The sequence below is a fragment of the Camellia sinensis genome, chromosome 13, assembly GCF_055761805.1.
Source record: "Camellia sinensis isolate YWXY chromosome 13, ASM5576180v1, whole genome shotgun sequence".
Classification (NCBI taxonomy): Eukaryota; Viridiplantae; Streptophyta; class Magnoliopsida; order Ericales; family Theaceae; genus Camellia; species Camellia sinensis.
Genome location: NC_138973.1, coordinates 72,434,795 through 72,462,624, shown reverse-complemented (window position 1 = coordinate 72,462,624; position 27,830 = coordinate 72,434,795). Strand labels below are relative to the sequence as shown.

General features: G+C 39.9%; 1 protein-coding gene and 1 long non-coding RNA gene across 2 annotated transcripts; one reads left to right on the top strand and one right to left on the bottom strand.

Moving 5' to 3' along the window:
• The first annotated feature begins 19 nt into the window (after positions 1 to 19).
• On the top strand, positions 20 to 26,495 carry LOC114300564 (glutathione S-transferase T1-like). Its single transcript, XM_082902506.1, has 8 exons — positions 20 to 401; positions 546 to 619; positions 1,520 to 1,580; positions 20,170 to 20,223; positions 21,233 to 21,312; positions 21,930 to 22,135; positions 22,424 to 22,457; positions 26,147 to 26,495. The coding sequence occupies exons 1-8, from the start codon at positions 337 to 339 to the stop codon at positions 26,299 to 26,301; spliced, it is 729 nt and encodes a 242-aa protein (XP_082758632.1). The 5' UTR covers positions 20 to 336; the 3' UTR covers positions 26,302 to 26,495.
• On the bottom strand, positions 22,001 to 26,284 carry LOC145806214 (uncharacterized). The gene is made up of 2 exons (XR_014349025.1): positions 26,149 to 26,284; positions 22,001 to 22,459 (listed from the first exon to the last, which is right to left on the bottom strand). It is a non-coding gene; the product is annotated as an uncharacterized LOC145806214 (long non-coding RNA).
• Positions 26,496 to 27,830: the final 1,335 nt, after the last annotated feature.

Below are 27,830 nucleotides of genomic sequence, written 5' to 3'. Positions count from 1 at the left end.
TTTAATCAAATCAAGAAATATCATATTCACTCAAAATAATTTTTTTATAGAATTATTCAAATTATCAATATCAACTATACGGTGGAGCCTTGGTGGTAGGTCCCTTCTTATGGATTGGGTTAAATCAGGCTAGCAACCGGCTATTCCAGAGACTGGGCCTACAGATATAGTGATGACACCTCAAAACTTCTTTTTTTTATAGTTCAAAAAAAAAAGAAACCATACGGTGGAGCAGAGTCCAAGCACTCTCCAGTCCAATTTTGGACGGGAGAGAAGCCACTGCCTTACTTTTCACATTAATTTGGCAATTGATTGAGAGAGAGAGAGAGAGAAAAGATGAAGCTGAAAGTCTACACCCATCGATTGTCGCAACCATCTCGTGCAGTTCTCATCTTCTGCAAGTAATCATATCTAGTTCACTTCACTGCCCTCAATTTTACCAATTAAATCGATTTGGTTATGGTTTTGTATGAAATTATGCTTTTGTTTCTCTGTTGTCTCACTTAAATTTACGTGTGTGTTTATATTTCTTCTGGGTATTGTAGGTTGAATGGAATTGATTTTGAGGAGATCACAGTTGACTTGATTAAACGTCAACACCTATCTCCTGAATTTAAAGGTGAGCCTTTTTTCACTATCAAGAATATTTGGTAGCAGCAAACTTTGGGTCAATTATTGATATGTAATTAATTAGCAATCTGTTCTTATAGACCAACTAATTTTTTTAATACTTTAACAGAATTGCAAGAATAGAAAGAAAATAGAGTGATACTATAACAAGCAAGTACTTGCTTAAATTACCCAAAAGGGTTATCAAAATTGGATCCAGATCGTATGATCCTAAATTGTCAAAATGATCCAAATCATTGTAGGATCGGCATTATAGTGGCATCGCAAGTAGGCAAAGTAGAATGGTAGGTAGGATCGGTGAATTTATGATTTTTTACCTTAATTTTAATACGTGTCATTTTAATTTGTATTTTTATCTTATTTTTAATAGAAAGTAGAATCTTACGATTTTGGATCTAATCCTACGATCTGATCCATAGGACCTCACCAATCCTACGTAGGGTCCTAATTTTAACAACCATGGTTGCAGTCACCACTGCAAGATGCAGCTTCCCTTTCCTACCAATTGTTAAAAATTAGAAAAAAAAAAAAAAAAACTTTGCGAAAAGTGATTGATGTGTGTTGATATTATATTATGCTGGCATATGATAGTCTATCGTTGATAAGTAAGATAGTTATGTATAATTTTGGCAATTTAAGCTCCTGGACCCGTATGTAATAATAGTTTTTTCATATAATATTGTGTACGGTATTGGGACTCCCCTGAAGATGATGTTCTTTAAACTGATTTCCCTGTTGATTAATTTCACAAGACTTATCATGGAGTTCAGGTGAACAATGGACAAAATAGTGACAGTGCTTTTTGACTACAGTCACAATGGTACATTTGTTAATAAATCCTAATAAAGTACTGACTACACGTTTTCTGCCAATTATAATTTCATTTCAGAAATAAACCCTATGAGACAAGTGCCGACAATAGTGGATGGAGATTTTAAGCTGTTTGAGAGGTATTTATAAATTTTCAGATGGCTTGTTAAGGGTGGATTACCAATCATTTGTTGTCATGTCTGGTGTTGATCTTTTGAAGTGTTTATTTGTTTATGTATTTTTCATGTCCTATGATCTGTTTTAGAGAGTGTAGTATTAAGATACTATGATAACTTCATCTTATTATGTTTTCGGTTTTGATGTATCGGGTTTGGAATCCTTGTTGTATTAGGAATATATGATAAATAGTGGTACTATTTATCTTATCATATTACTGAAACATAAATCACAAACAAACCAATTACTTGCAATGTATGTATGTATGTGTTGGCTACATATTTTGTGCTAGCCAGTGACAATTCGACGCGTGGCAAAATAAGGGTAATATGGGGAGACCAGTCAGGTCTTCGATCCTGATCATACACGTGGCAGTTAATATTGGTTGTTATAAGATCTGAGTAGCAGCGGATCAACAAAGAGATGTAACGTGACGTGGCTTCAACGGTTGCTCACATTCAAATTCAAATATAGGAGGGAAGCCTAAATGCAAGTGAAGGCGTAGTGGACCTACTTATAAGGTAGCATGATCAGCGATCACGGAGGAGCAGTTCGACGGTTTGAAGTGCAGTTCGATGGTTATCTTTGGAGAGTATAAATAGCAGGAAGGACTTCAGAGAAGAGGACGGAAAAAAAATCTAAGAAAATCAGTCTTACTTTACATATTCCAGTTTCATTTCCTGTTCTTTACATTTCTGTACTTTAAGTTCCTTCATTGCACTTCATTTGTAGGAGTAGTTTTCGAGTATATTGCCATTGTAAATCCTTATGAGGCTGAGATCATTGTAAGTTTTTCATACTAATGAAATGCTTCAATTTATTTAACTGTTCTTATGTTTACATTCTCTGAAGTCAAGCTACCAGTAAGCCACCAGTAAAAGTCCTCTTTATTGAGGCTAAAAGAACCAGAACACAATCGTTTGAATAATTGGTTGGCAATTACAATTCTGTAAGGACTGATTGATCCTTGCTGGCACGCTCATAATTACAAAAATAACCTTCGAAAGCCAAAAAACCAACATATATTTTTGGCACGCCTAGTGGGACTCTTTAAAAAAAAATGGCTAGACGTAGGAGACAAGGAGAAAATGAACGTTTGGAAGAAGGCGTGGAAGGAGAGGTGGAGATATCCAATCTAGAGGATAATGTGATAACACATCCTGTGGAGACTCTTATCTTATCGGAACCCATGGTCGAACAGACCAATACTTCAGAGCAAATACCATTTGTTCGTAATAGTGGACGAGACCAAGGAATTGGACCATCCATAGTCCCATCTACTCAGCCAGTCAATCCGTGGGGTGGCTTAGTAGATGCCATGGGACAGCAATTAATAAACACAATGGAAAGGTGGGCAGTATCCTTTTTGGATCGAATGAATAACCACTAACCAACAAATGTAAGACACATGGAGGAAGTAAATGTCCCTCAGCAAAGATTGGCTAGAGATAAACAGCCTATGCAAGCTAATGGACATTCTAATGGTTAAACCAGTAATCAGATTCATGAAAGATTACCACCTCAGTCTTGGTACGAACCCATTTCGAGGCCTGTAGCAGGCCAGAATGCCTCAATGTTCAACAGTGAAGCCATGCAAATTGGTGGATCTGGCCCAGTACAAGAAAATGGCATAAGAATGGTTCCAAATCCCACATTCGAAGCCATACCTGGCACTAGGGGGTACAATAATCCCTTATTCGAATTTATACACGGGGGGTTGGAAGGTTTCCCTACAAATGGAAGGGATACAATACCTGTTCCAGCACCTTTCGTGGGTCCTTTCGCAGGACAGGCTCAAGGAGGTTACCTACACCCCCAACAGCAACCTGTACCACAGGGGCAGCCAGTCCCAAATGTACCACCTTATGGATTTGTCCACCAAATCCTGTGTTTGTTCCTCCAGTAGTGGTTTAACAGGCACAAAATATGGTCCTTAGGGACCAAATTACTGAGATAGTTAGGGAGTTGTGTGGACCAATGGCTCGGGGGGTCCAGACTCCTGTGTATAGAAAACCATACCCAGAATGGGTCGATAGGGTACATGAATATCCAAGAGGTTTCAGGATACCAGATTTTGTCCTCTTTCATGGGAACGGAAACCAATCAACAGTAGAGCATATTGCTAGGGTTGCCGCTCAATGTGGTGAATTTACTAATCATGACTATATGAAGTTGAGACTATTCCCAAATTCTCTAACTGGAGGAGCATTTGTATGGTACATTAACCTTCCACCTGGCTCCATCCAGACTTGGCAGCAAATGGAAGAGGCATTTCATGCCCAATTCTTCCAATCAGAGCCAGAAGTTTCCATGGCAGACTTGGCAAGATTGAGTCAAAGGCCTGAAGAGAAGACTACTTAGTTTATTTCCAGATTTAAGAAGGCTCGAAATAAATGTAGAGTAATCTTGCCAGAAACAGAATTTGTAAGATTGGCCCAAAATGGCTTAGAGTTTAGGCTTCGAAGGAAGTTTGATTCAACAGAGTTTAGAGATTTAGTGGAACTGACTTACAAAGTACCTAGATATGAAGCATTACTAGAAGAGGAACAAGATCGAAATAATGCATCATATAGGACATACTACAAAGATCTTAATTATGAGATTGATGCAGCAGAGATTGTGGGAAAAGAGCCTATGATCTGTGAAGCATTAATTCATAAAGATACGACAATTGACCAGCAGTTTAAAAAGAAAGATTTCCACAGGAAATATTCTTTCGATTTAACTAAGGCAGATGACATTTTTGATCATTTGCTTGCGGCCAACTTCCTTAAGTTACCAAAAGGGGTTAAAATTCCTTCTCTTGATGAACTTAAAAGAAAAGTATATTGTAAATGGCATAATTTTTGGTCTCACTCGACTAAAAACTGTGTTGTTTTTCGAGACAGGATCCAAGAACAAATTCGGAAAGGGAGTTTGAAGTTCCCAGCCAAAGCTGAAAAAGCCATGGGGATCGATAGCAATCCATTTCCAGAAATTGGAGAGGTGGCAGCCAATGTCATTATGTCAGACTTTCAGAACCTATCTTTGAAAGAATTGGAAGAAGTCAATGTACAGATGCATGTGGCCAACCAGACAGTAATCAAAAAAGACATTAGAAATCCACCAGCTATTGGACGAGATTTCTCACATCAGAGGGAAGACTCTGATGAAGAAGCACTGGATGATTACTCCTTAGAGGCAGCCGTAATGCAAAGGATGTGTCCCAGGTACAGACTGAGTTATAAGTGGTTGAAAGGCCTTCCAGTTGATGGGAAGCAATATTACAGGGATGTGCAGAGGCGTCCCAAACCAACCAATGCTTATAATAAAAGGCCGTATCCGGCTAATGTTAGACGGCAGCCATTAGTGGTTGAGCCTGCGGTTGATAGAATGCATACTAAAGGCAAGAGGCCCTTATATAAGACCAGGTCACCTAACTATTACAGAATGGAGAGTCGTCATTCTGAAAGAAGATTGGAGAAGAGTTCAGGCTTTAGGATCAAAGCCAGGAATTGGCCCCCTGGGCCAGCTTCACGAGGGACATAAAATGATCACCATCATCGAAAGCTTGAATCAGGCTCAAAGCTCGGAGACAGGGCCAAAAAATTGTCTTCACGGCCAGCCTCGAAGGTGACCTCGAAGGAAGAAAAAGGCAGTTCGACGTCTGGGCCAGTAAGTTCGTGGGTACCTAGAGTCCCAGATTGGTTTGTGATGCAAAACAAACCTAGGGAATTGCCTACCCAAAGGAATGTTGGAAATCAAAGTAGGATGGTTAAGCCTCCTTTGGTGGCCCTCAACAACTAGGTATTGCTGAAACACCCAAGAACGAAGGAACCAGATATGGTCCCCGTTATTTCCAGATCACAAAGGAGGAAAATTCAGCGTAGGTACACCCAATACCAGAAGGACCTGAAAGAAAGTGGAGAGAGTTCTTCATTGATCCAGAATGGAGAAAAGAAGAATCGAAAGTCAGACCATAATCCAAAGCTAGTTCTACAAAATGAGGTAGATTGCAGCCGAGAACAGTTGGCCAAGGTTCATTCTGAACTAAAAGTCAGAGAAAAGGATAGCCTAGCAGGGTTGGAGAAAGCTCTGATAGAGAGTGGTAGCGAAATGGAAGAAGAAATTGGCATGAGCCAAAAGAAAGAAATGATGGAAGAAGAAATGTTTGAAGCTTTCATGGTCGAGCAAACATTTTTGGTTGGAAAACCAGCCGAGGAAAATCATTCGAAGGAACCTGTTAGTAATGAAATACCAGAATGCAGCATGCAGGATGTTTCTAAGGTAATTAACCAAGGTGACCAAGAGGGGAAACAGGTACAGCCAGCCATCCAGTTTGGCTCGTTTCCCCCAGTATCAGTGAACATGGTACACATACTACCGCAGGAATTCCAACTGGAGATGAGAATCAAGAGGGGCAAGAAATTGATCCAATTCCAATCTCTAGTGAAGATTCACAAGCGAGTATGGTACAAGATAATTTCGGAATGGTTACCCCAATGGAAGCTGAATATGAGAGTGAAGAAGTGGTAAGTATTAACCTCTTGTATCCATTTGAATATCCCTCGAATTCCATGACGCAGCATGTTAAGCCTTTGTACATTAAGGCCTTCTTCGATGGGATTCAGTTAAACCGAGTCTTGGTGGATAATGGGGCAGCGGTGAACTTACTACCAAAATCCTCCTTGAAGAAATTAGGAATGAAGAATCCCAGGTTGATCCTAACCAGTACAACCATCGCTGGTTTTGCTGGAGACAAGTAGATGGCCCAGGGAATCCTACCCATCAACCTGAGTGTGGGAACCAAGGACTGCATGACGGCGTTTTTCGTCATCGACAGCAATGCGAAGTACAATGCTTTACTTGGTAGAGATTGGATCCACACTAATAAATGTGTGCCTTCCTCTTTACATCAGAAAATGATAATAGCTCTAGGCAATGGAGAGACGGAGGAAATTAATGCAGATTCTCAACCTTTTATAGCCTGTGCAGATTTCGCAGAAGCCAAGTTGTATATTGATGGCATGGCACCGTTCAGTATACTGATGGAATTCGATGGCTCAGCCGAAGTACCGGCTGATGAGGAAGTAGCACACCTGAAGCACTTAGTCCAGGAGAGTGCTGATGAAGAGCTAGTTGTTAAAGATGACAATGATGCCTGGTTATACGCAGCAAGAAGAAGCACTAGAAGCCAAATCTTTGGCTTTAATTAAGTTTTCAATATTGGATATAAAGTCAATAGTCCAGAAAGTACGAGAGCAAGAGAAAGAAGTCATGACAATTGGTTACAAGCGGGAGCAGCAACAAGCCAGAGTTTTGACCCTTGATAAATACTGTGCATTGGACATAGAAACGAAAGTCCAAGAAATACAGGAAGAAGAAACCTTGTGGACAGACTTTGTCTATGAGGAGGAGAATAAAGAGGAGGAATCAAAGAGCCTGGAAGCAGAACACAGCAAGGAGACTTCTTCGAAGTCAGAAAGGATCAAAGAAGGAGTTCCAGTAAGTACTCAGATACAAGACCCCTTAGAAGAAATAAATTTAGGGGAAGATTCTGTACAACAACCCATTTATATAAGTACTTGGTTGAATTCTCTTGATAGGGACCAGTTGTTGGTTATTCTGAAAAGATATAAAGATTGCTTTGCATGGTCATACAATGAACTACCAGGATTGGATAGGTCATTAGTGGAACATAGGCTTCCCATGAAGCCTAACTTCAAGTCATACAAACAAAAACCAAGAAGAATGGGTTCGGAAGTGATCCAGAAAGTTAAGGAAGAAATTTTTAGACTACTCAAGGCAGGCTTTATCAGGACAGTTAGGTATGTTGAGTGGCTATCTAATATTGTGCCTGTAGTCAAGAAGAATGGCAAAATGAGGGTATGCATCGATTTTAGAAACCTAAATCTGGCAACTCCAAAAGATGAACATCCTATGCCTATGGTAGATTTGTTGGTGGATAGCTCTGCAGGACATCAAATTTTATCAATGATGGATGGGCACTCTGGTTATAACCAAATCTGCATTGCGGAGGAAGATGTTCACAAGACAGCATTTAGATGCCCTGGGAACATCGGGACCTTCAAATGGGTTAAAATGCCGTTTGGCCTAAAGAATGCCGGGGCCACATATCAGAGGGCTATGAACACTATCTTTCATGACCTTATTGGTGGATATTTAGAATGTTATATTGACGACATTGTGGTTAAATCTCAATCCATGAAGGAACATATATTGCACCTAGAGGCAGCCTTTGAAAGAATGAGGAAGTTCAAATTGAAGCTTAATCCTCTTAAGTGTGCTTTTGGCGTATCATCTGGAAACTTCTTGGGCTATGTAGTATACAAGAAAGGAATACAGATCGACCAGAATAAAGCCAAAGCCATCATTGAAGCCAGACCTCCATCAAGTAAGAAAGAATTACAAAAGTTCCTTGGACAGGTTAATTTTTTTCGAAGATTCATTTCTAACACTGCAGGGAAAACTAAAATTTTTTCTTCTTTATTAAGGCTGAAAGATGAAGAGGAATTTGTGTGGACAACGGAGCATCAAAGTGCTTTCGATGGAATCAAAGCCTACTTGGCCAACCCTCCAGTATTGATGTCACCAAATGGCGTTAAGCCTTTGAAGTTGTACATAGCTGCAGCAGAAGATTCATTGGGAGCTTTCTTAGCCCAAGAAAATGAGGAAGGTAGGGAGCAAGCTGTTTATTACCTTAGTAGGTTTTTAAATTCTTGTGAATGTAAATATTCAGCTGTAGAAAAGCTTTGCCTTGCGCTGTATTTTGCTGTAATGAAATTAAGATATTACCTTTTGCCTACGACTGTCTTGGTAATTACAATCACAGATTTGGTTAAATATATGTTATCTAGACCTATGCTGAAGGGAAGAATTGACAAATGGGTATTAGCCTTGTCAGAATTTCACTTAGAATATGTGCCCCAAAGGGCAGTGAAAGGACAAGTTTTAGCCAATTTTTTGGCAGACCATCCATCTCAAACAGAGAGTCAAGAGATAATGGAACTCAGTATGGCTAGTGTCGAGCCATGGCAAATGTGGTTCGATGGATCAAAAGCCAATGGCCTAACTGGAATTGGTATAGTGATCAAGTCACTGCAAGGAATAGAAACCACACATGGTTTCAGAGTGGATGAAACTGCTTGTTCTAATAATCAAGCTGAATATGAAGCTTTGATAGTGGGATTGGAAATTCTTATTGGATTACAAGTACATGCAGTTGACATATTTGGAGATTCCCAATTGGTCGTTAACCAAGTAAAAGGGATTTTCAAGTGTCAAAGTACAAGTATGCTGCCATATTATGTCGTCGTATTACATTTGCTCTCTCAATTTGAAATAGCAAATGTAACTTATGTTCCGAGATTCTTGAATAATAGAGCTAATGATGTGGCTCGAAAAGCTTCGAATTTCAAAAGAAAGGATGGTACCCAATGGGATGTAAGCCAAACAACATACCAAAAATCTATACCACCTTTAAATAAAAGGAACATGGTCCTGGAAATCAATCATAATGATCTGCAGGAACAAGATTGGAGACATCCAATAATACAATACTTGGCTGGCTCATCCTCAAAAGCCAGTAGAAAAGTTAAATTGCAATTTGTGCAATACATCATATATAACAATGATCTCTACAAAAGAGGGGGAGATGGTCTATTGCTGGAATGTTTAGGGCCGAAAGAAGCATTAATAGCTATGGCTGAAGTTCACGAAGGCATCTGTGGTGCACATCAACCTGGTGTAAAGATGAGATGGCTGCTTCGAAGACATTCCTATTATTGGCCAACTATCCTTAAAGACTGCATAGAATATGCAAAGGGCTGCCAGGCATGTCAAAAGCATGGTACAATAAGGCATGTGCCCATAACTGATCTACATGCAGTAGTAAAGCCTTGGTCGTTCAGAGGATGGGCCGTAGATATGATGGGGAAAATACACCCTCCCTCTTCGAAGCATCATTGTTTCATTTTGGTAGCTACTGATTATTTCACTAAATGGGTTGAAGCTAAGCCATACAAAGCTGTAGATCAGACGGAGGTTATTGGGTTCATTAAAGATTTGATCCATAGATTTGGCATCCCACAAACAATAACGGTTGATAATGGGACTGTTTTTGATGGGAAAATGGTAAAGTCTTTTGTGGCTGAGTTTGGAATTAGCTTTGTTAATTCCACCCCATATTACGCACAAGCCAATGGTCAAGCTAAGTCATCTAACAAGTCCTTAAAAAAGGGAATACAAAAGGTTGTGGAAGATAATTCTAGAGATTGGCATAACTTATTGTTAGATGTATTGTGGGCTTATAGAACTTCCCCAAGGTCAAGCACAGGAGTCACTGTCACGACCCAAACCCGGCCTTATGGGTTTAGCACCGTAACCCGCCAGTAATCCGAGATTACCGAAGGCCTGCTTAACAGTCGTACAGTAAAACAGAGTTTAGGGCCCGGCGGAAGCCAATACAGTAAATAAATAATGTCCATTGAGCTGTGACAGTCTGTATGCCAAAAAGATTTTTCATACATTTATACGTAAACAGTACAGAACAATATGCACAATATTTACAATCATTCAGACTAGGGACTCAATCCCTGCATAACAGTACAGTACAGTAAACATTCAGTCTATACAAAACAGTAAGACAGTACAGAAGGGGGAATTGTAAAACACCCCTAAGCCTTAACACGATAGGCTCGGAACCTCGCAGTAAGGCACATAGGTTGGCTTGACAAAACTGGAGTAACCCTGACGCTCCTAGCCGCGGTCTGGTGCCTGAACACCTACATATATATATGAGCAGTGAGCTAAAGCCCAGTGAATAACATAATGCGTAAAGAGGTTAAGAATGAATGTCCTTACAGTATGAAATCAGTTCAATTAAACAGTATTTCAGTTGTTCAGTCAGTACAGTCATATGTGGTACACCCAGTAGCATAACAGTACAGTAAGCAGTAGGTCTTAAAAGACCGAACAATAATGATGGCCATCAATCAGTAAACAGTAGTGGTTCCACGAGGGAACCGACAGAGAATTCTGTCACAGTAACAGTAAACAGTAGGTGCTAAGGATGCCACAATACAGTTCAGAATATAGGACATACATTCATTCAGTTAACAGTAATCAGTTCAGAAAACAGTACAGTTCAGTTGTTCAGAAGATAATCATTTGTGAACATATCTTTACACAATCGTTACTCACAGAGTTCTGGGCTACAGTATGCTAGAGCGTGCCTCCCCAGTCGCCAACCCTACACAGTTAACAGATTGAACACACACTAAGCTACACAGTTGGGAAAGATAATATCTTAACCCCTAATTTGCCTCGGTGTGTTCTACATCTATGCCCTCCAAGATGTCTTAAACTAGGCCTAAGAATGCCTAGAATGAGATGAGGATGCAAAGATGTACTCAAAAAAGCAGTTTCAGAATATTCAGAAAACAGAGTCCCGCTCGAGGGCAGGTTTACCCGCTCGAGCGGACATGAAACAAAGGTACACGCTCGAGCGTCAACTTTCCCGCTCGAGCGTACTGTAAAAGTACTGGATGGGTGAGATCTTCGCTCGACGCCCGCTCGAGCTTGAGACACAATCCTCCGCTCGAGCGCCCAATCCTCCACTCGAGCGGACTGTAAAACAGTGCAGAGAAATACTGGATGCACGGATTCCACGCTTGAGCGCCACTTTCCCCGCTCGAGCGGAAGTGCAAAATCTGGGAATTCCAGATTGCACCTCCAAGCCAAAACCAAGTTTTCACAATTCAAAACTCGACCTCTTGGGCTGAATTTTCAGAAAACATTTGTAAACACATAGAATATCATGGTTCAAAGCTCAATTTTAAGAAATCAAAGCCCAAGGGTGTTTAATTCATACCCAATTTCAAACCAATTTCATGAACATGGAGAACATGCAAACATGCATGAATTTTAAACAACTTTGAAGCTCAATTTAATGCTCTAAGGAGCCAATTGATCTAAATACAAGTCGAAAACATGGACCATTACAAAATTATGGACATGCATGTACCATTTTACCATGAATTCAACTCAAAACTCATCAATTCAAACATGCATGCATGAATTATGCTCTATATCAACATGTATGAACTAAAACATGACTTAGCTCTACAATTTAACATGGACCATGCAAGAATTAGCTCAAACACAAGAATGAGAAGATGAAATCCTTACCTAAGTCTTGAGTTAGAAGACTAGGAGCTCAAATATGCAATCTATACTTCAATTACCAAGCAATTCAAGATGAACAATTCAATCTCTCACTCTCTCTCCCTCTTGGTCGACTATGGCAAGGAGAAAGGCTGAGCAATGTTTTGATTTAAGTGTATAAGTGTATACAAGGCTCAAAGGTGTGTGAGATAATGGCCACTAAGTGTGGCAAAATAGTAATTACAGCAACTATTGCAATTTAACTCGTTTTAAGCTAATTTAATCATACCTAATCAGTTTTCAGATAATTACACCATAAAATCACATTAATTATGAGGATCATAAAACATCAATCAATTCCGGATTCGGCCGCTGATAAGGCATTCAATTAGCAGTTTAAACATAAAACACAAACAGATCAAATAATCAATCAAACAGATAGAATACAATTTAATATACACACTCAGTCAATTCAGTTCCAGTTTTCAGTCAGTCAGTTCAGTACTTTAACCAGTCCAATTATCAGTCATAATCAGTTCAGTTTAACGGTAATCAATGTTTATCGGTAATCAATCAGTCATTAATTGGTAAACAGTAAGAGGGTTGTTACAGTCACTCCTTATGCCTTAGTTTATGGGCATGATGCAGTATTACCTGTGGAGATCAATGTTAAATCCTTAAGGGTAAGATGCCAAGACCAGTTGGATCCTGAGCAGTACTATCAGAGTATGTGCTTGGAGTTAGAAGACATAGATGAAGCTAGAATTTTGGCATTAAATAGCATTCTCTTTCAGAAGAAGAAAGCAGCCAAAAATTATAGCAAGAAAGTCAAACACATTGGCTTTGATGAAGGTGATTTGGTGTGGAAGACAATACTTCCAATAGGAATTAAAAGCCATAGATTTGGCAAATGGTCACCTAACTGGGAAGGACCATATCAAATTCATAAAGTTTTGCCTTTTGGGGCATACCATTTGAAAAATTTGAATGGTTATATGCATCCCAAAAAGATTAATGGCAGATATTTAAAGCCTTATTTTCCAACTATTTGGGAAACACAGGGAATAAAATAAACACTGAGTACAAGAACATAAGATAGTAAACAAGGAAATGTTTTATAAAGAGTCAAGTACATCGTGCCACAAATTGGCCCAAAAATCATTACAATGTTTTAGCTGTTTTTGTACAACAGATTTCCTATTGGTAAACGACGAAAATAGTTGAATAGTTGCAGCCATGTCTCTCTTTTGATCGGTCAGCCCTTGATTGGTGATTTGCAGTTTGAGGTCAGTTCGGAGTAAGGCCTGATTCACTTCAGAAAGCTCCTCTTCGAGTTGAGCTTTCCTCTCCAGCAGTTGAGTTCGAAAGTGAGAGGCAAAGGAGTGTTGTTTCTTAAGCTTCGATACTTCAGTATGCACTTGAGAAACAAAACTTTGGTCTCTAACCAATTTCTCATCTGCAACCTTGGCAGCATGACAGATGCTGATGTAAAAATCGATAGTAGCTGCTGCCTGAGATAGGTGATTTGAGACATTCATACCAGACTGCTCAGCAAGTTTGAAGCATTGAAGAAACCCGTTTTTAATTATAGGCCTTTGTAGAGCCTCGAAGGGAATCCTCGAAAAAGAAATTAACAGGTCCAGACAGGTGTCCAAGTCTATCAAAGACACAGAAGGTTGGCTGTTAGAGGAAGGAAAGCTCTAAAAAATTTCCAGCAAAGAATCAGCCAAAACTAATGGCTCAGCCTCCTCATCGAATGTCGGAGAAGTAGAGGTGATGTCAAAAAGACTAGCTAATCTTGTTTCAAAGATATCAATCTCATCATTAGACATGAGGGGCGCAGAGAGAGTTGCCATGGGAGACACAGAAGATTGCATAGGGATAGGAGAAATGGGTGGAGCATCTTTAATGGTCTCCATGGTCCTAGCCACCAATGAATCAAGAGAAGGAGGGCTGGAGCTAGATAAAGGTGATAAGTCACGAATTGGAGAGCTGTCAGCACCCATCAGAGATAAGGTAGCAGTTGGAATCTCCTTGGAAGGAGAAAGAGGAGCAAGACTCGGCAAAGAAGTAAATTGAGGAAAGTCAAGAGTCAAGTAAGAAAGATATGGAGTCAAACCAAGAGAAAGAGGTGCAGGAATGCTTTGCCTCAAGAAAAGTGCAGAAAATGTAGACCCTGAAAATGGAAGTATGGTCTGAATAGTCCTTACATCCTGCATCTGATCAACCTCGAGTGAAACTGAGAGAGGTCTCATCGGAAAGATGAACTCAGAAGTTGCCGCTGCAAGAGGAAGAAATGTAAGGCAATGTTAAACCTCAATACCAAAGGTTGACAGAGGAAAAATCGCAGAAGCATAAAAATTACCTGCTCCAGAAGTGTCGGCAATGATGGGAGAACTACGAAGGGTGTAATATCTGGCAGTTTGTTGCCTTCTTGCAGTTTCCTTTTGTAGTATGTCAGTAGCGGCAGCTTCATCTCTCACAAATTGTTGCTGTCGTCTCTTCTCAGCTCTCTCGAAGACAATCATGGCTTTAGAATGTTCTTACTCTACTGTCTTGACGGCTGCTTCATGGATGGTATCTTCAATCGAGACAGGAGCGGAAGTAGACATCTTTTTTCTCTTCTCCATTGCTTTGGCAATTGTCTCAGAATCAGAGTCTTCGACCATATCAGAAGGAGAGACAGTCACCCTTCTTTTCCTTTTCCTCTGTATTGGCAGGGTCTGCTCTTTCTCAATTTCTTTCTCAACTTTTTCCTCAACTTCTTCAAGCTGCGATCTGGATTCCGAAGAGATGAATTCATCTTCCATCTCTCTGGCAGTTGTCTCATCCCTAACTGAGTCAGATGAAAAGACGATCGCTTTTTTCTTTCTTTTCAAAGGTAACTCTTCCTCTTCATCTGTTTCTTTTTTTTCTTCCCTTTGAATATCGGATATTTCCTTCTCGAGTTCAAAGAGCCTCATTTTCTTTTGTGATTGACCACCTCCACAAAAGAAGAATTAAAGATAAGGCAAAATGCATTATAAAAGACAAAAGGAGAAGGGACAAGGGTATATCTTTCTTCGAGGCAGCCCGAGTAACTCTAGGAGAAATTGAAGCAACAGGAGCAGATTGTGTTGTAGCATGTGCTATATCTGAAACAGTGGAAGAAGTGACAACCCCAGTTTCTTTGGGCTTGGTCACATCTAACACCGTTAGTAGGTTTAAAGGTGAAATGGCCAAATAAATCTCCATGTTAGTCACCCACCAGGTTTGGTACCTCTTCAATACGGTACCTTGAGGAATGAAAGGGGTATACTCGAAATTGGCCAAGTCATCTATAAATTTAAAAGTTGCCTCTTCTAGCCTGGACTTCCGGACTTTCAGATCCCTTCTAGTAAGGCTGAGATTTGTGTTGCTACAGAGAGGTATTGGGACCCCTTGTGTGAGGCCAAATTGTCTAGCAAATTGAGCAGGGCAGTAAGGTTCAGCAATGCATTTGTAGGCCTTCGGGTTCAAAGTCCCGATAAATAACTCTCTGGGAATCAGAATGGAAGCCCATATATCTTTATGAATAGGTGAAGTACAGGACTGGTCACTTAGGAAATTCCTCAACCAAGATGGACCAATGGAGGGTTCAAAAGGACGAAAACGATAAGTAGGAAGAGAGACTGGAAGTTGGTGAAAGAAAAAGAAGTAAAAAGCAAAGGTAGAAGGGTAAAGTGAAGCATTGGCCAACCTTATGCCATGAGTAGGAGGGTTTGGCTCGGAAAATTTAAGGTATTTGGATTGTAACTCAGTAAAATAGGCAAAAAGCCAAAACTGAAGAATCCAGAATGGCACCCCTTGATTAGCATCTAAGGGTTTCTCACAGAAAAGGGAGTAGATTCTGTATACATGACCTAGAACATGTGGGGCTAAGGCCACCTTTTGTTGTAAAACAAAGGCTTTGGCAAGAGGGGCAAATTCAGGCATGATTCTCTGAGAAGAGGTGCAGAATAGAAATTTGCAAAGCCAATACAATAAGAAAGAAAAGAATTCCCTATTAGTCACAGGGCCTTCTCTTTTATTCTCAGCCCTAGCAAAATCACTATAAGATGAGTTAAGGGAAGGGAGAGAGAAAGGGACGGCTAAATCAGGATAATCCGGTCCGAATGGGGTACCAATGGGGGATAGTCCTAATAAATGGCAAATATCAAGAACAGTAGGGGCCATCATCCCGCATCTAAATTGGAAAAAGTTAAAGACAGGATTCCAAAAACATAAGGCAGCAGGAATAAGGAAAGGGTCCTCTGAGATAGTTACCCTAGATAGTCTGAGAGCATCGAGAAGGCAGAGTTCTTGAAGGTCCAGGGTCCTAGCAGGAATAACCCGATCATACCATTCTTGCCACTCTGGTCTCACCGTGGGCCAGCATCGGTGGGGGCGATTTATCCTCCAGTTCCTCCAGTCAAGACCACCTTCGTAAAGGAGACATTGGTTTTCCAGACGGGGATACAGGGCTGGGAGCTCAGTAAGGATCTCTTTGAATATGGGCCCAAGCAAGTAGTCTAGCTGCACATGGCGTCGAGGGACAAAGATGCGTCCATCAATAGCGCTTTTCTCCCCAGCTATCAATAATCCTCTTCAGGGCCACAGATGGACTCGTACGCTCTACGACTGATACTAAAGGAGAAGCCATTAACAGTATGCTTTTCTTGAAAGTGAAACCGGGAAAGGAAGTAGAGAGAAGCCGAAGATCGGTAGAAAGAGGGGTTTGTGCATTAGAGGAGCAAGTGATCTCAGAGCACGAAACAAAAAGGGTTTTTAAAGCCCTCGTATCTGAAAATATATTACATGAGCTGTTAAGTATTAGAAGTGCGAATACAAAAGCTTCCTTCAATACTGATGCTTTTGGAGGGAAAAACAAACTCCTGTTGTTAAGGCTAGCTTCGAAGTAAGATATTTTGCTTCGAAGCCAAGTCAAACGGCTTCGAAACAGAGAAGCCAGCTTCGAAGCAGGTTGCCATACCTAAAATATAAAAATACTCGAGTGTTTATTTCACTTAAAAGAGTTTAAAGACCTGTTTTTAGGTTTTTAACAAAGGTAATGTTCTTCGACGCGAAACTTGAGATTCTTTAAGGATGGGATTTGGCGTTTGAAACATCAAAAGCAATAATGACAATGACTAGATGTTGACTATGGTCAAAACAGACTTTAAGTATAAGATTGCTAGATTCGAAGCACTGTTTCTAATTGAAAATCAGCCAAAACTGTCAACTTTATTCCACAAATTGGAAAGGGTTATAATTGGCTCATTTAGTGTTTCATTTAAAACAATTAAGTCCAGATTCAAAGGATGAAATTGTTCAAAGTTCGAAGCTCTGAATTGACTTTCAAAACACAAGTGAAAGCAGGGTCAAACAATGACAAATGAAGAAGAATTTTGTTTATATTAAAACCAAAGCAATTACATCAGATGACCCTATCTCGGTATGAACTCGAGCTCATAAAAATAAGGAATGGAATAAATAACAAGATCATGAAATTTAGTCCAACAATGATCAATAAACTTTTGTTCTTTCCTTATTCTATCTTCCAAATTTTCTAGCATTGGCTGCATAAGTTGATGTGCTCTCACTTCATAGTAGAGCTCTTCAGCCTTTATTTCGAAAGCCACTTCTCTTAATCCTTGTTCCAATTCGTCAATGTCTAAGTCATCCCAATATGCAGAATCTTTATTCTTGAAATCACCAAATTCTTCAATGAAGTTCTCTGCTTCGTACTGAGCATGAATTCGAAGAGACGAAAGTTGGTCTAAAGATTGTGTAGTAGCCACAGAATTTCGATGCCAGTTAAGGAGCAATGGAAGTTGGTCCAGAAACATATGAAGTTCTGCCTGAGCAAGGGGATTAAGGACATGGCCCCTAGTCAGAATATCACAAGCCCATCGAAGGTTCTTGAGAGGGGCTTCGTCCTCAAGTACATTAAAAGGCAAGTGAGAGAAAGCTGCAAGCAGAAATTGAGCTTGTTTCCGCTCAGCTGGAGTAGGAGAAGGTAGAGGTTTATAAGGTGGGAAGACATTTTCCATGGATAGGACAAACTTCAGTCTCTCTGTCCAGGAAAGGATTGGTGGGGAAGAAGGTATGAATATTTCAATTTCGGGAGACGAAGAAGAAGGTGTGGACGCTTCTATTTTCGGAGATGACACGGGAGCAGAAGGAACAAAGGCATTAATATAATCAAGCCAGTCAGAAGAACAAATCTTCGCCTTCTGGGCTAAGAATGATGGGTTATACCCTTGTGCTTCTTCTGGGCGGGGGGCAGCGTGCACTATCTTTGTAGGCATGGAGGATGTATACCATGCTACAAGAAGATTCTCCTCCAGACTACGCCGATGGTCAATGGGCACATAGGGATAGACAACTGAACTTCGAGCATAGGAAGGAAACTCTAAAGGGTCAGTGAACTCAACAAAATGATGGTTGATTCACTCATTCAAATCACAGGTCTCAGGTATTGACCAGCTTGTCCAGTCAGAACCCCCAGAAGAGGAAGAAGTTGCAGCTTTATCCCATACAGAGATTTGTGAAGAAGAGTTTCTCAAGTCCATATTTGCAACTTTCCGAATCAAAGGTTTGAGAGCAGTTTGTTCGAACTGTAAGGGTAGGTTAGAGGAAGAACTTCTTATGTCTATATTTGTAGCTTTCTGAATTGAAGGATTAAGAGCAATGTGTTCGTAATCCAAAGGTTGGTAATTTGCAAAGGCATCCATGACCTGAATATAGAAAGGTGGGTAAAGGTGGCTAATAAATGCATGCTTTCGATAAGGAACAGCATCGACATATGACTCTTCGTGTGCTTGATCGCTGGAGGAAAGAATTAATTTGGCCATGAAATGTATCAGTCTGTTCGAATGCTAAGATCAAAACGAGAGTATTAATACAGATGGTGAGTGACAGTTGCATTTCTGGGAAGATGCAAAACCCATGCACGTTCTAAGACGTGGGAAAAAGGACCCCGATCCACTAATATCACCAAGTCTTGGGCATATTAGTGCGGGGGGTAATGTTGGCTACATATTTTGTGCTAGCCAGTGACAATTCGACGCGTGGCAAAGTAAGGGTAATATGGGGAGACCAGTCAGGTCTTCGATCCTGATCATACACGTGGCAGTTAATATTGGTTGTTATAAGATCTGAGTAGCAGCGGATCAATAAAGAGATGTAACGTGACGTGGCTTCAACGGTTGCTCACATTCAAATTCAAATATAGGAGGGAAGCCTAAATGCAAGTGAAGGCGTAGTGGACCTACTTATAAGGTAGCATGATCAGCGATCACAGAGGAGCAGTTTGACGGTTTGAAGTGCAGTTCGATGGTTATCTTTGGAGAGTATAAATAGCAGGAAGGACTTCAGAGAAGAGGACGGAAAAAAAATCTAAGAAAACCAGTCTTACTTTACATATTTCAGTTTTATTTCCTGTTCTTTACATTTCTGTACTTTAAGTTCCTGCACTGCACTTCATTTGTAGGAGTAGTTTTTGAGTATATTGCCACTGTAAATCCTTACGAGGCTGAGATCATTGTAAGTTTTTCATACTAATGAAATGCTTCAATTTATTTAACTGTTCTTATGTTTACATTCTTTGAAGTCAAGCTACCAGTAAGCCACCAGTAAAAGTCCTCTTTATTAAGGCTAAAAGAACTAGAACACAATCGTTTGAATAATTGGTTGACAATTACAATTCTGTAAGGACAGATTGATCCTTACTGACATGCTCATAATTACAAAAATAACCTTCGAAAGCCAAAAAGCCAACAGTATGCATGAAAACAATTTGGTACATATCATTAATAGTTGAGTGTTATTATCAGTTTGTATAGCACCAAATAAGCTTGTGTGTCACATTATTATGAGGTTAGAGCAAATATATGCCGCAAGAGTCCACCTTCTTATTCTTCTTTGTAGAAAAAAATAAAAAAATAAAAAAATAAATTTTGACTTAAATTCAGTTATGTTTGCTTATTGCCTCCCTGGTTTTTGGTTAGTTTAAGTTTTCTTTGGATAATATCTGTAGTATTGGACTGTAGATTTTAATGACCCAAGGTTATATTCAAGAATAAAAATGTTGTGATTACATGCTGCACATTGTGTTTCTGTTACTGGCGTCTCTATTGAATAATGTTTACCTACGCTGAACATTTTCCTCTGTTTTAGTGTTTAGTTTCACTTGTGAATCGTTGAGTATATATGATTGTTGGTCATTGATGGATGGATCTACAAATTTTTAGGTATAATGCTATTCTTATGTTATACGTGTGGACTGTTTGAGAACCTAATTACTTATTATTACTATTTTTAATTTTCTTGTCATACCCCATATTTTTAGCATTGTGGTGACTCTTGTGGGTTTGATGTGTTTTGCAGTCATGCAATTCTCAGATATCTTGCTTGTGCATTTCCTGGAGTTGCAGATCATTGGTGAGAATAGTTACTCTCTTTTTGGAATTAGTCTACATATTATAACCTATACGAATATGGACATGTAGGACCGTAAACGAGCCGAGTTGAGTGTAGCTTTGTTGAGCTCGAGGGGCTCAAGCTCAGGTTGGCTCATTTATATTAATGAAATTCGAGCTCGGCTCGGCTCGATAATATTTTTTTTAATATTATTTAAATAAAAATATTTGTTTATATTATTTAATATATAAATAATGTATTTATACTATTATTTATATATATATTTATATATTATTTAATATATAAATAATATATCTATTATATAATTTAAATAAAGATAAACGAGTTGAGTTTGATGAGCCAAGCTTAATATTTGAGCTTGAGCCCGGTTCGTTTAAACAAGCTGAGCCGAGACTATTCGTGAACAGCTCGGTTCATTTGCAACCATATGGGCATGGGATATGTACTGGAATTATACACCTTTCTGTCAAGACTTCAGAGCGCATGCTTAGTTGGCTTCGGCCTAGAGTTTACCAAAAAAAAATAAAAATAAGAGCGCATGCTTAGTTTGCCCGGAGTAGCTTCAGTATGTTACATGAATATTAAATGCCTCTACTTCCCAAGTATTCAGGTGGTGGTCCTAGGTTCAAGCTTTCCAAGGAGGTTGAGAACTGTCTTCATTTATGATCTTAGCTGACAACTAACCTCCATTAAATTGCCAGATCTCAAAAAGAAAAATTTACATGTACGGCATGCTACATCATGCACACACCATTCATCCTTGGGTATAGGAGACGAAAGTGAGAAATCAAAACTTAGCTGTGTCCGTGTCCTAAAATTTAGAGGTTAGATAAATATGACATCTAGACAGTCAGCTTCCATATGATGTTCATGTAACATACTTTACTTTGTTTTGCTAAATGCATGTCCACTTTCAGCTGTGGTCTTGTAGTTATTATGTCTATATTTGGTGGTTATATACATATTCTGCAGCCTGGTTCTTAACAAGTTTTCCTGTTCATTCCTAAAGGTATCCAACTGATCTCATCAAAAGAGCTAAGATTGACTCAGTGCTGGATTGGCATCACTCCAATCTACGCCGTGGTGCAGGTGCCTTGTATTTGATCACCAATGATATTCTTTATTTTTTTTATATCATAAATTGACAGTGATAGTTTTGGGAGCAACAGTAAAATGTGCTTTTATACAACTCTTTAGTGATTTTTTTGGTAAAAAATGTTTTGTAAAATGCTCAGTGCATCTTCAGAGTATCTTCAAAGTACCTATTAAAAAATAACCCGCCAATAGATGCCGTTATGTAGTTACATTTTGTGTAAACATACGATTCTGCAAAGAAATTTTTTTTCTTCTTGCCTGGTCATCTACTGGGGTGGTCCTGTGTTGAAGTCCTAAATTTCTTTATCAATTTTTAAGTAATTATAATTTTTTGGTTTAACAATTTCATCTCTCTTTTTCGTCTCTAGTTTATAAATATCCTTCCAATAGATGCCATAACATAGTTACATTTTATGTGTGGTTGATAATAATATTACTCTGCAATTTGTGCGTGTGTGTGCGCGCGCGCACATCAGTCAGTGATGATCCAGAAAAAACATTTGTTTGTCAATTTTAAGTAGTTATTTTTTTGGTTTAGCAATTCCATCTTCCTTTTTCCTTTCTAGTTTCTAAAGGTCTTATGTCTCTTTTCTTTATGCTTTCCTTTTCAGTTACATTTCTTCAGAATACTGTATTTGCACCTGTACTTCGCATTCAACCAAATCCACATGTAGCTGCTGAAGCTGAGAAAATTTTGTCCTCATCTCTTGAAAAGATTGAGACATTTTGGCTCAAGGAAAATGAGCAGTTTTTGCTGGGAAACACCCAGCCATCTATGGCAGATCTCAGCTTGGTTTGTGAAATTATGCAACTAGAGGTGAATGGATTTAATCTATGCTGGCAACTTGGTATCGATATTTAATGTGTTTGTGTGTGTTTGCAGTCATGTATATTTAATAGATGGAGAAATTTATCAAGTTGGAATTGACCTAGCCAAATTATATATATAAAAGAAAAAACGGTCTGCTTTGAAGTTGAAGAATAATAAGATTGATGGTTGAAGCCATTGAAAAACCAAGATATTAGGCCTGCACAAGAAAGTTGAAAATTATTGTAAGATCTCATTATTAAATAAAAACTAACTATGAAATTCTTTTGGATTCAGGTTTTGGATGAGGAGGATCGCAATCGAATATTAGGCCTGAAAGATAAATTGATAGAGAGAAGGAGAGAATAATTTGTATTGATGAAATTTGTATTGAATGTTATATTTTTTGTATTACAAATGAGGGGTTCCTTATATAGATGTAGGTGTAGGGAGTAGGTGGTGGTAGGTGAGTGTAGTAGGTGAGTGTAGTAGGTGAGTGTGTGGTAGGTGATGGTAAATTATACAATGTACATTAACAGCCCCCCTCAAACTCAAGGAGGATAGGTACTAGCCAACTTGAGTTTGGAGAGAGTAACAAAAACAGAAAAATAAACTGATAAATAAAATAAAACAGGATAGGAGACACGGTATGGTCGTGTCAGACCGTTGTAGCAGACAGTTTACGGGGTCATGTCGGACCGTTGAAGCAGACACTGTGTGGTCGTGTCAGATGTAGAAGACAGTTTACGGGGTCATGTCGGACCGTTGTAGCAGGACAGTTTACGGGGTCATGTCGGACCGTTGTAGCAGACAGTTTACGGGGTCATGTCGGACCGTTGTAGCAGACACTGTGTGGTCGTGTCAGACCGTTGTAGAAGACAGTTTATGGGGTCATGTCGGACCATTGTAGAAGGACAGTTTACGGGGTCATGTCGGACCGGTGTAGCAGACAGTTTACGAGGTCATGTCGGACCGATGTAGCAGACAGTTTATGGGGTCATGTCGGACCGATGTAGAAGCTGTGGTGGTGCACCAAGGGGGCGACTTAGGGAGTGCGCCATGAGGTGGCTTGAACATGATACTGTGTATAACCCCCCCTCAAACTCAAATAGGTGTGAAGATAGAAACCTATTTGAGGTTGAAACAAAGGGATTGATAAAGCTGACTGGTGTAGAAGACACTGTATGAGTGTGTAGATAGGCTGCCCAAAAGATATACATGGATGTAGATATCGAGCCCTCAAAAGACGTGCCCTCAAAAAGGTGTGCCCGCACCCTCAAAAGGCGTGTCATCAAAAGGCGTGCCCGAATGCATCAAAAGGCGTGCCATGAAAAGGCGTGCCAGTTTGTCGGCGAGAAGAGGCGCGCAATGCGCGTGGCTGCCTCGGCTATTTAACCAAGACAGAGCTGAGGCAGAGGCGAAGATAAACAATTGGCGAAAATCCTCTGAAAAAAAAAACTCTTCGTTTTGCTGAGAAGGTTTTGCTGAGAAGATACTCTGTAACACTCTCTATAACACTCTGTTGCCCAGAAAAAATGGCTTCGTCTTCCCGCGGGCTGCTTACCCTCTTTCCCGACCTCAACGAGTCCACAGGAGAGAGAACTGGTGCGGGGGCCAGTGAACCTCAACCAAACACTGCTGGGTTTGCTCCGCTCAACTTTCCGATGCGGTCTGTGGAGCAAAAAATGGCGGTGCAGTCGGATGTGGAAGCCAATCAGTATACGTTGAAGGCATGTGTGGAGTCCATGACGGCGGTCACAAATCTGTCGCACCGGCTGCAGAGTAGGACAAATGAGGTGCAGCAATTAAACTCCCAGCTGGCTCTGCTCCAACGCATGTATAAGGATGCGCGAGCAGAGATAAGCGTGCTAAGGGCAGAAAACAAGGAGCTGAAGCGGAAGGCCACCGTGATGTTCCGATTTGGAGGGCCGCCATATGCTGCAGTGGAGGAGCAGGGAGTAGTGATCATGCCCAGTGGAGTGGGAAACACGGAGGCAACACCGGCAAGGGCTGCCCAGGACGGAGGCAAGAAGAAAAGACCGGCGGCAGAGTAGAGAAGAAAAATCCCACTGTGGGTGTGTGGTTGTTTTGTTTGTTATTTTTATGTTTTTGTGGTTTTTGTTTTTGTTTTTGTTTTTGTTTTTTTTTTTTTTTTTTTTTTTTTTTTTTTGTGTAAAAAATGTGAGCGGGGTTGTTCTCGGAGATGAATAAAATAAGAGAATGGTTGGTGTGCCATTTTGTTGTTTTTGTTTGTTTGTTTGTTTTTTTTTTTTTTTTTTTTTTTTTTTTTTTTTTTTTTGGTACTCATACCCATGGTTTGCGGATAGAAGACTAACAAAAATAAAGTATAAAAGAAAAGAAAATGGAAGAGAAGTGTGTGAATGTGAAAGGAAGAAAAAATAAAAAATAAAAAAGAAATGGGAGAGTTAAAGTTGTGGGCGGGTGTGTTGGTTGCATTTCAAAATATGGAGTTAAAAAAAAAGTGAGTGGGATGAATGATGGCAACAACACATGATGGGGGGTGGAGTATATAATAAAATAAAAGTGGTTAGTGGAAAAGATGAGTGTAAAGAAAGATTAGTGAGAATAGTGTGGTGGGTATTTGTTTGGAGCCACGGCTTGGGCAGACCAAACACTGGGAAAATGTTAAAAAAAGTTGAAAAGATGAGGGGAGAATGGGACAAGCCCATGTGAGTGAAAGATGAGTGTGAAGAAAGTGAGGGATGTGGGCGGTGGATGTGTGATAGATGAGAAAAAAAGAGAGATTGGTAATTCATTCAGCTGGTCTCTGTCCCAAAACGGGAATGTCCTCATACCGCTTCCCAACATTGTTGTACTCCCATCCAAAGATCAAGCTCCTGACCACCTTCTCCATGGACCACGACTTTCTGTTTTGGGAGTAGATGGAGCCCATCCAAAGATCAAGCTCCTGACCACCTTCTCCATGGACCACGACTTTCTGTTTTGGGAGTAGATGGTGAAGGCGATGTAGCCCCCCCCGTTGGTCGGCGCTGGTGCTGCCATCGGCGCTGCCGGAGGACTTACTGCTAACGGCGACGGCGACGGAGATTCTGGCTTCTTGCTCGGAGCTGGGGCCGGAACCTGAGCAGGTGGAGCAGCAAGCGGTGCAGGTGGAGGAACAGCCGGTGGTGGAGTGACCGGTGGAGGAGTAGCCGAAGGAGCTGGGGTGGAAGTAGGAATTGAAGTTGTCGAAGCCAAGGACACCGTCGCCGCGTTCTGGCAACGCGAGGGAGGAGTGGGTGCCGACGAAGCCGACGGCGCCTGTGACGAGGATGGAGAAGCCGCGGGGGCGGTGGGGGGTGGCGGAGTGGCAGACTTGTTGTTCCCAGGCGGCGGTGGCGCCGGCGTAGAAGAAGGGAATTGACGAGACGTTGGAAGGAGGCAACGGCGGTGTTGATCTGAAAGATCCTGTTGTCGGTGTGAAGGATCCTGTTGTCGGTGTTGGAGATGGGTACCATTGAATGAAGTCAAAGGGTGTCCCAAGTCAAGATCTTCAAAGCTCATACTGGTTCTCTTCTGTTCTTCCTTTCGTAAGAGTTGTGAAAATCACTACTCTCTGTGAATTAAATTCAATTGAAGATCAATAATACAGATGTATGCACGCACATACATCAGAGATGAAAGCTCAAAATAAGGGTTGATGAACAGATATGTGTGAGGCAGAGAAGAGTTCAGCTATGACTTTCTGGCAGTGGAGTGAAGGTACGTGTAGAGGTCCGGCGGGCGGCCAAGGCGAGGCTGCCGCCCGCCGGTGAAGCAGAATTTCTAGCTTCTCAACCTTGCTCTGATACCATGAAAGATAAATTGATAGAGAGAAGGAGAGAATAATTTGTATTGATGAAATTTGTATTGAATGTTATATTTTTTGTATTACAAATGAGGGGTTCCTTATATAGATGTAGGTGTAGGGAGTAGGTGGTGGTAGGTGAGTGTAGTAGGTGAGTGTAGTAGGTGAGTGTGTGGTAGGTGATGGTAAATTATACAATGTACATTAACAAGGCCCACACAAGAAAGTTCAGCAGTGGATCGAAGATACAAAGCTCGCAACAAGACCTCATTTTGAGGAAATTCACAGACTCCTCTTTGAAGTCAAAGCAAAGCTACAAGAGCAGCGGTTGTTGGGAGCTAATACTGAGACAGAGTCTGGCTTATAAAATGCATTGCGGTCCAAGATGTGAAAACACTGTTGCGTTTATATGTTATAAATCTGTAATATTCCCTTGGAGTGCCCTATTGCTATCACATTGTGATATCAAAATGTGGACAGGCACAAACTTGAACACTGATGTGCTTAGTACTTCTATTTCTGTTTTGAGATTTGTAATAGTACCTCTCTGGGTTGAATCAACATGGTATCAATAATGTGATTTGTGGAAGATTTGTGAATCACTGCGAAAGTCCCCCAAGTACAGGACACATTTTCCAAGGATGAATTTGGGAAGTGTCAAAAAAGCTTATTGACTTATAAATTTATTTGCATCACATTATTTGGCTACTTTCTGCACTTTTTTTACAATAAATAAAAAGATTCCATTTTTTTTTAACACTTTCCAAAACAACTTTTTGGCAAGCTAAAAAAAAGTCACCCTTTTTTCCGATTTTTTTTTTTTTTTGTCTTTAGTATTTTTTTTAAAAATTATGTCAAAGTTTTTTACTTCTTCTCTTGTCAAGACAAATCTAAAAAATATATTATTTTTTTTAAATTTTCAAAAAAAAATTGAAAAAGTCAAAATAAGCCAAAAAAAAAATAGAAGCTCATTTTTGTCTTTTCTAATTTTATTTGGGAATCTTTTTAAAAAATTATAAATTTCTGCGTCATCTGGTTGAGTTAAATCTAGAAATCTAATTTTTTTTAAAAAAAATTAAAAAAATTCGTTGAAGAAGAAAATAAGCAGAAAAATAAAATAAAATAAGTCAAAAAATAAGTAAATCCCAAAAGATGATGTAAATCAGGAACTAGTCGAAATGTGTATATATATATATATATATATATTTTCCCGACATAGCGTTAGTATGTTAGTATAGTTAGATTACAACTAAATGATCGTCATTGTTCCATCAACTCGAACCCTTAACCTCTCACTCGCTACACCCTAAGGTCTAAAAATGTGTATATATATCCATCATACTTTCTTCATTGACATATACAGCTAGTCAAAATTTATTCCAAGCAAACTTTAGCATGACATAGATTATACACAATGCTGAATTTAACACCATTTTATAATTTTAAATTATAAAAATATACAAATCGACTTTGTATACTATAAAAATGTACAAAACTAAACTATAAAAACGTAAGCGTCCATAAAAGTGTACAAATGAATCTTCTAGTGCCGTTGGTTCCGAGACATTGCTACCATTTTGATTCCAAGCTTCTGAGACCTTGTTATTCTTTGGTGCTTGTTGTTCATCCTCTAAATCTCTGTAAGTACCCTTGAATCTCTTCGTTTTCATGTTTTTGGGCCTCTGTCGCCACTCTTGGCCCTTCTACCATGGTTTTCGGCGTTTGCATCGTTTTTTGTCCTTTTCTTAAGGTTGTCTTGTTTTTCTTGTTTTTGGCCTCGATTATGGGTAAGTTTCGTGCCCTTGTTAATACTCCAGAGGCGATGGCCCTGTTCCATTGCGGCTATGGGATTCCAAACGACGTAACCCTTACGCTGGCTAAGGTTGATGCTAAGCA

What these genes read in the sequence shown, in the direction of transcription:
- LOC114300564 (XM_082902506.1), top strand. Translation starts at nt 337, where the DNA reads ATGAAGCTGAAAGTCTACACCCATCGATTGTCGCAACCATCTCGTGCA. An exon ending in CCTATCTCCTGAATTTAAAG is followed by an intron (nt 620 to 1,519) that starts GTGAGCCTTTTT and finishes ATTTCATTTCAG; the next exon opens with AAATAAACCCTATGAGACAA. An exon ending in CAATCTACGCCGTGGTGCAG is followed by an intron (nt 21,313 to 21,929) that starts GTGCCTTGTATT and finishes TTTCCTTTTCAG; the next exon opens with TTACATTTCTTCAGAATACT.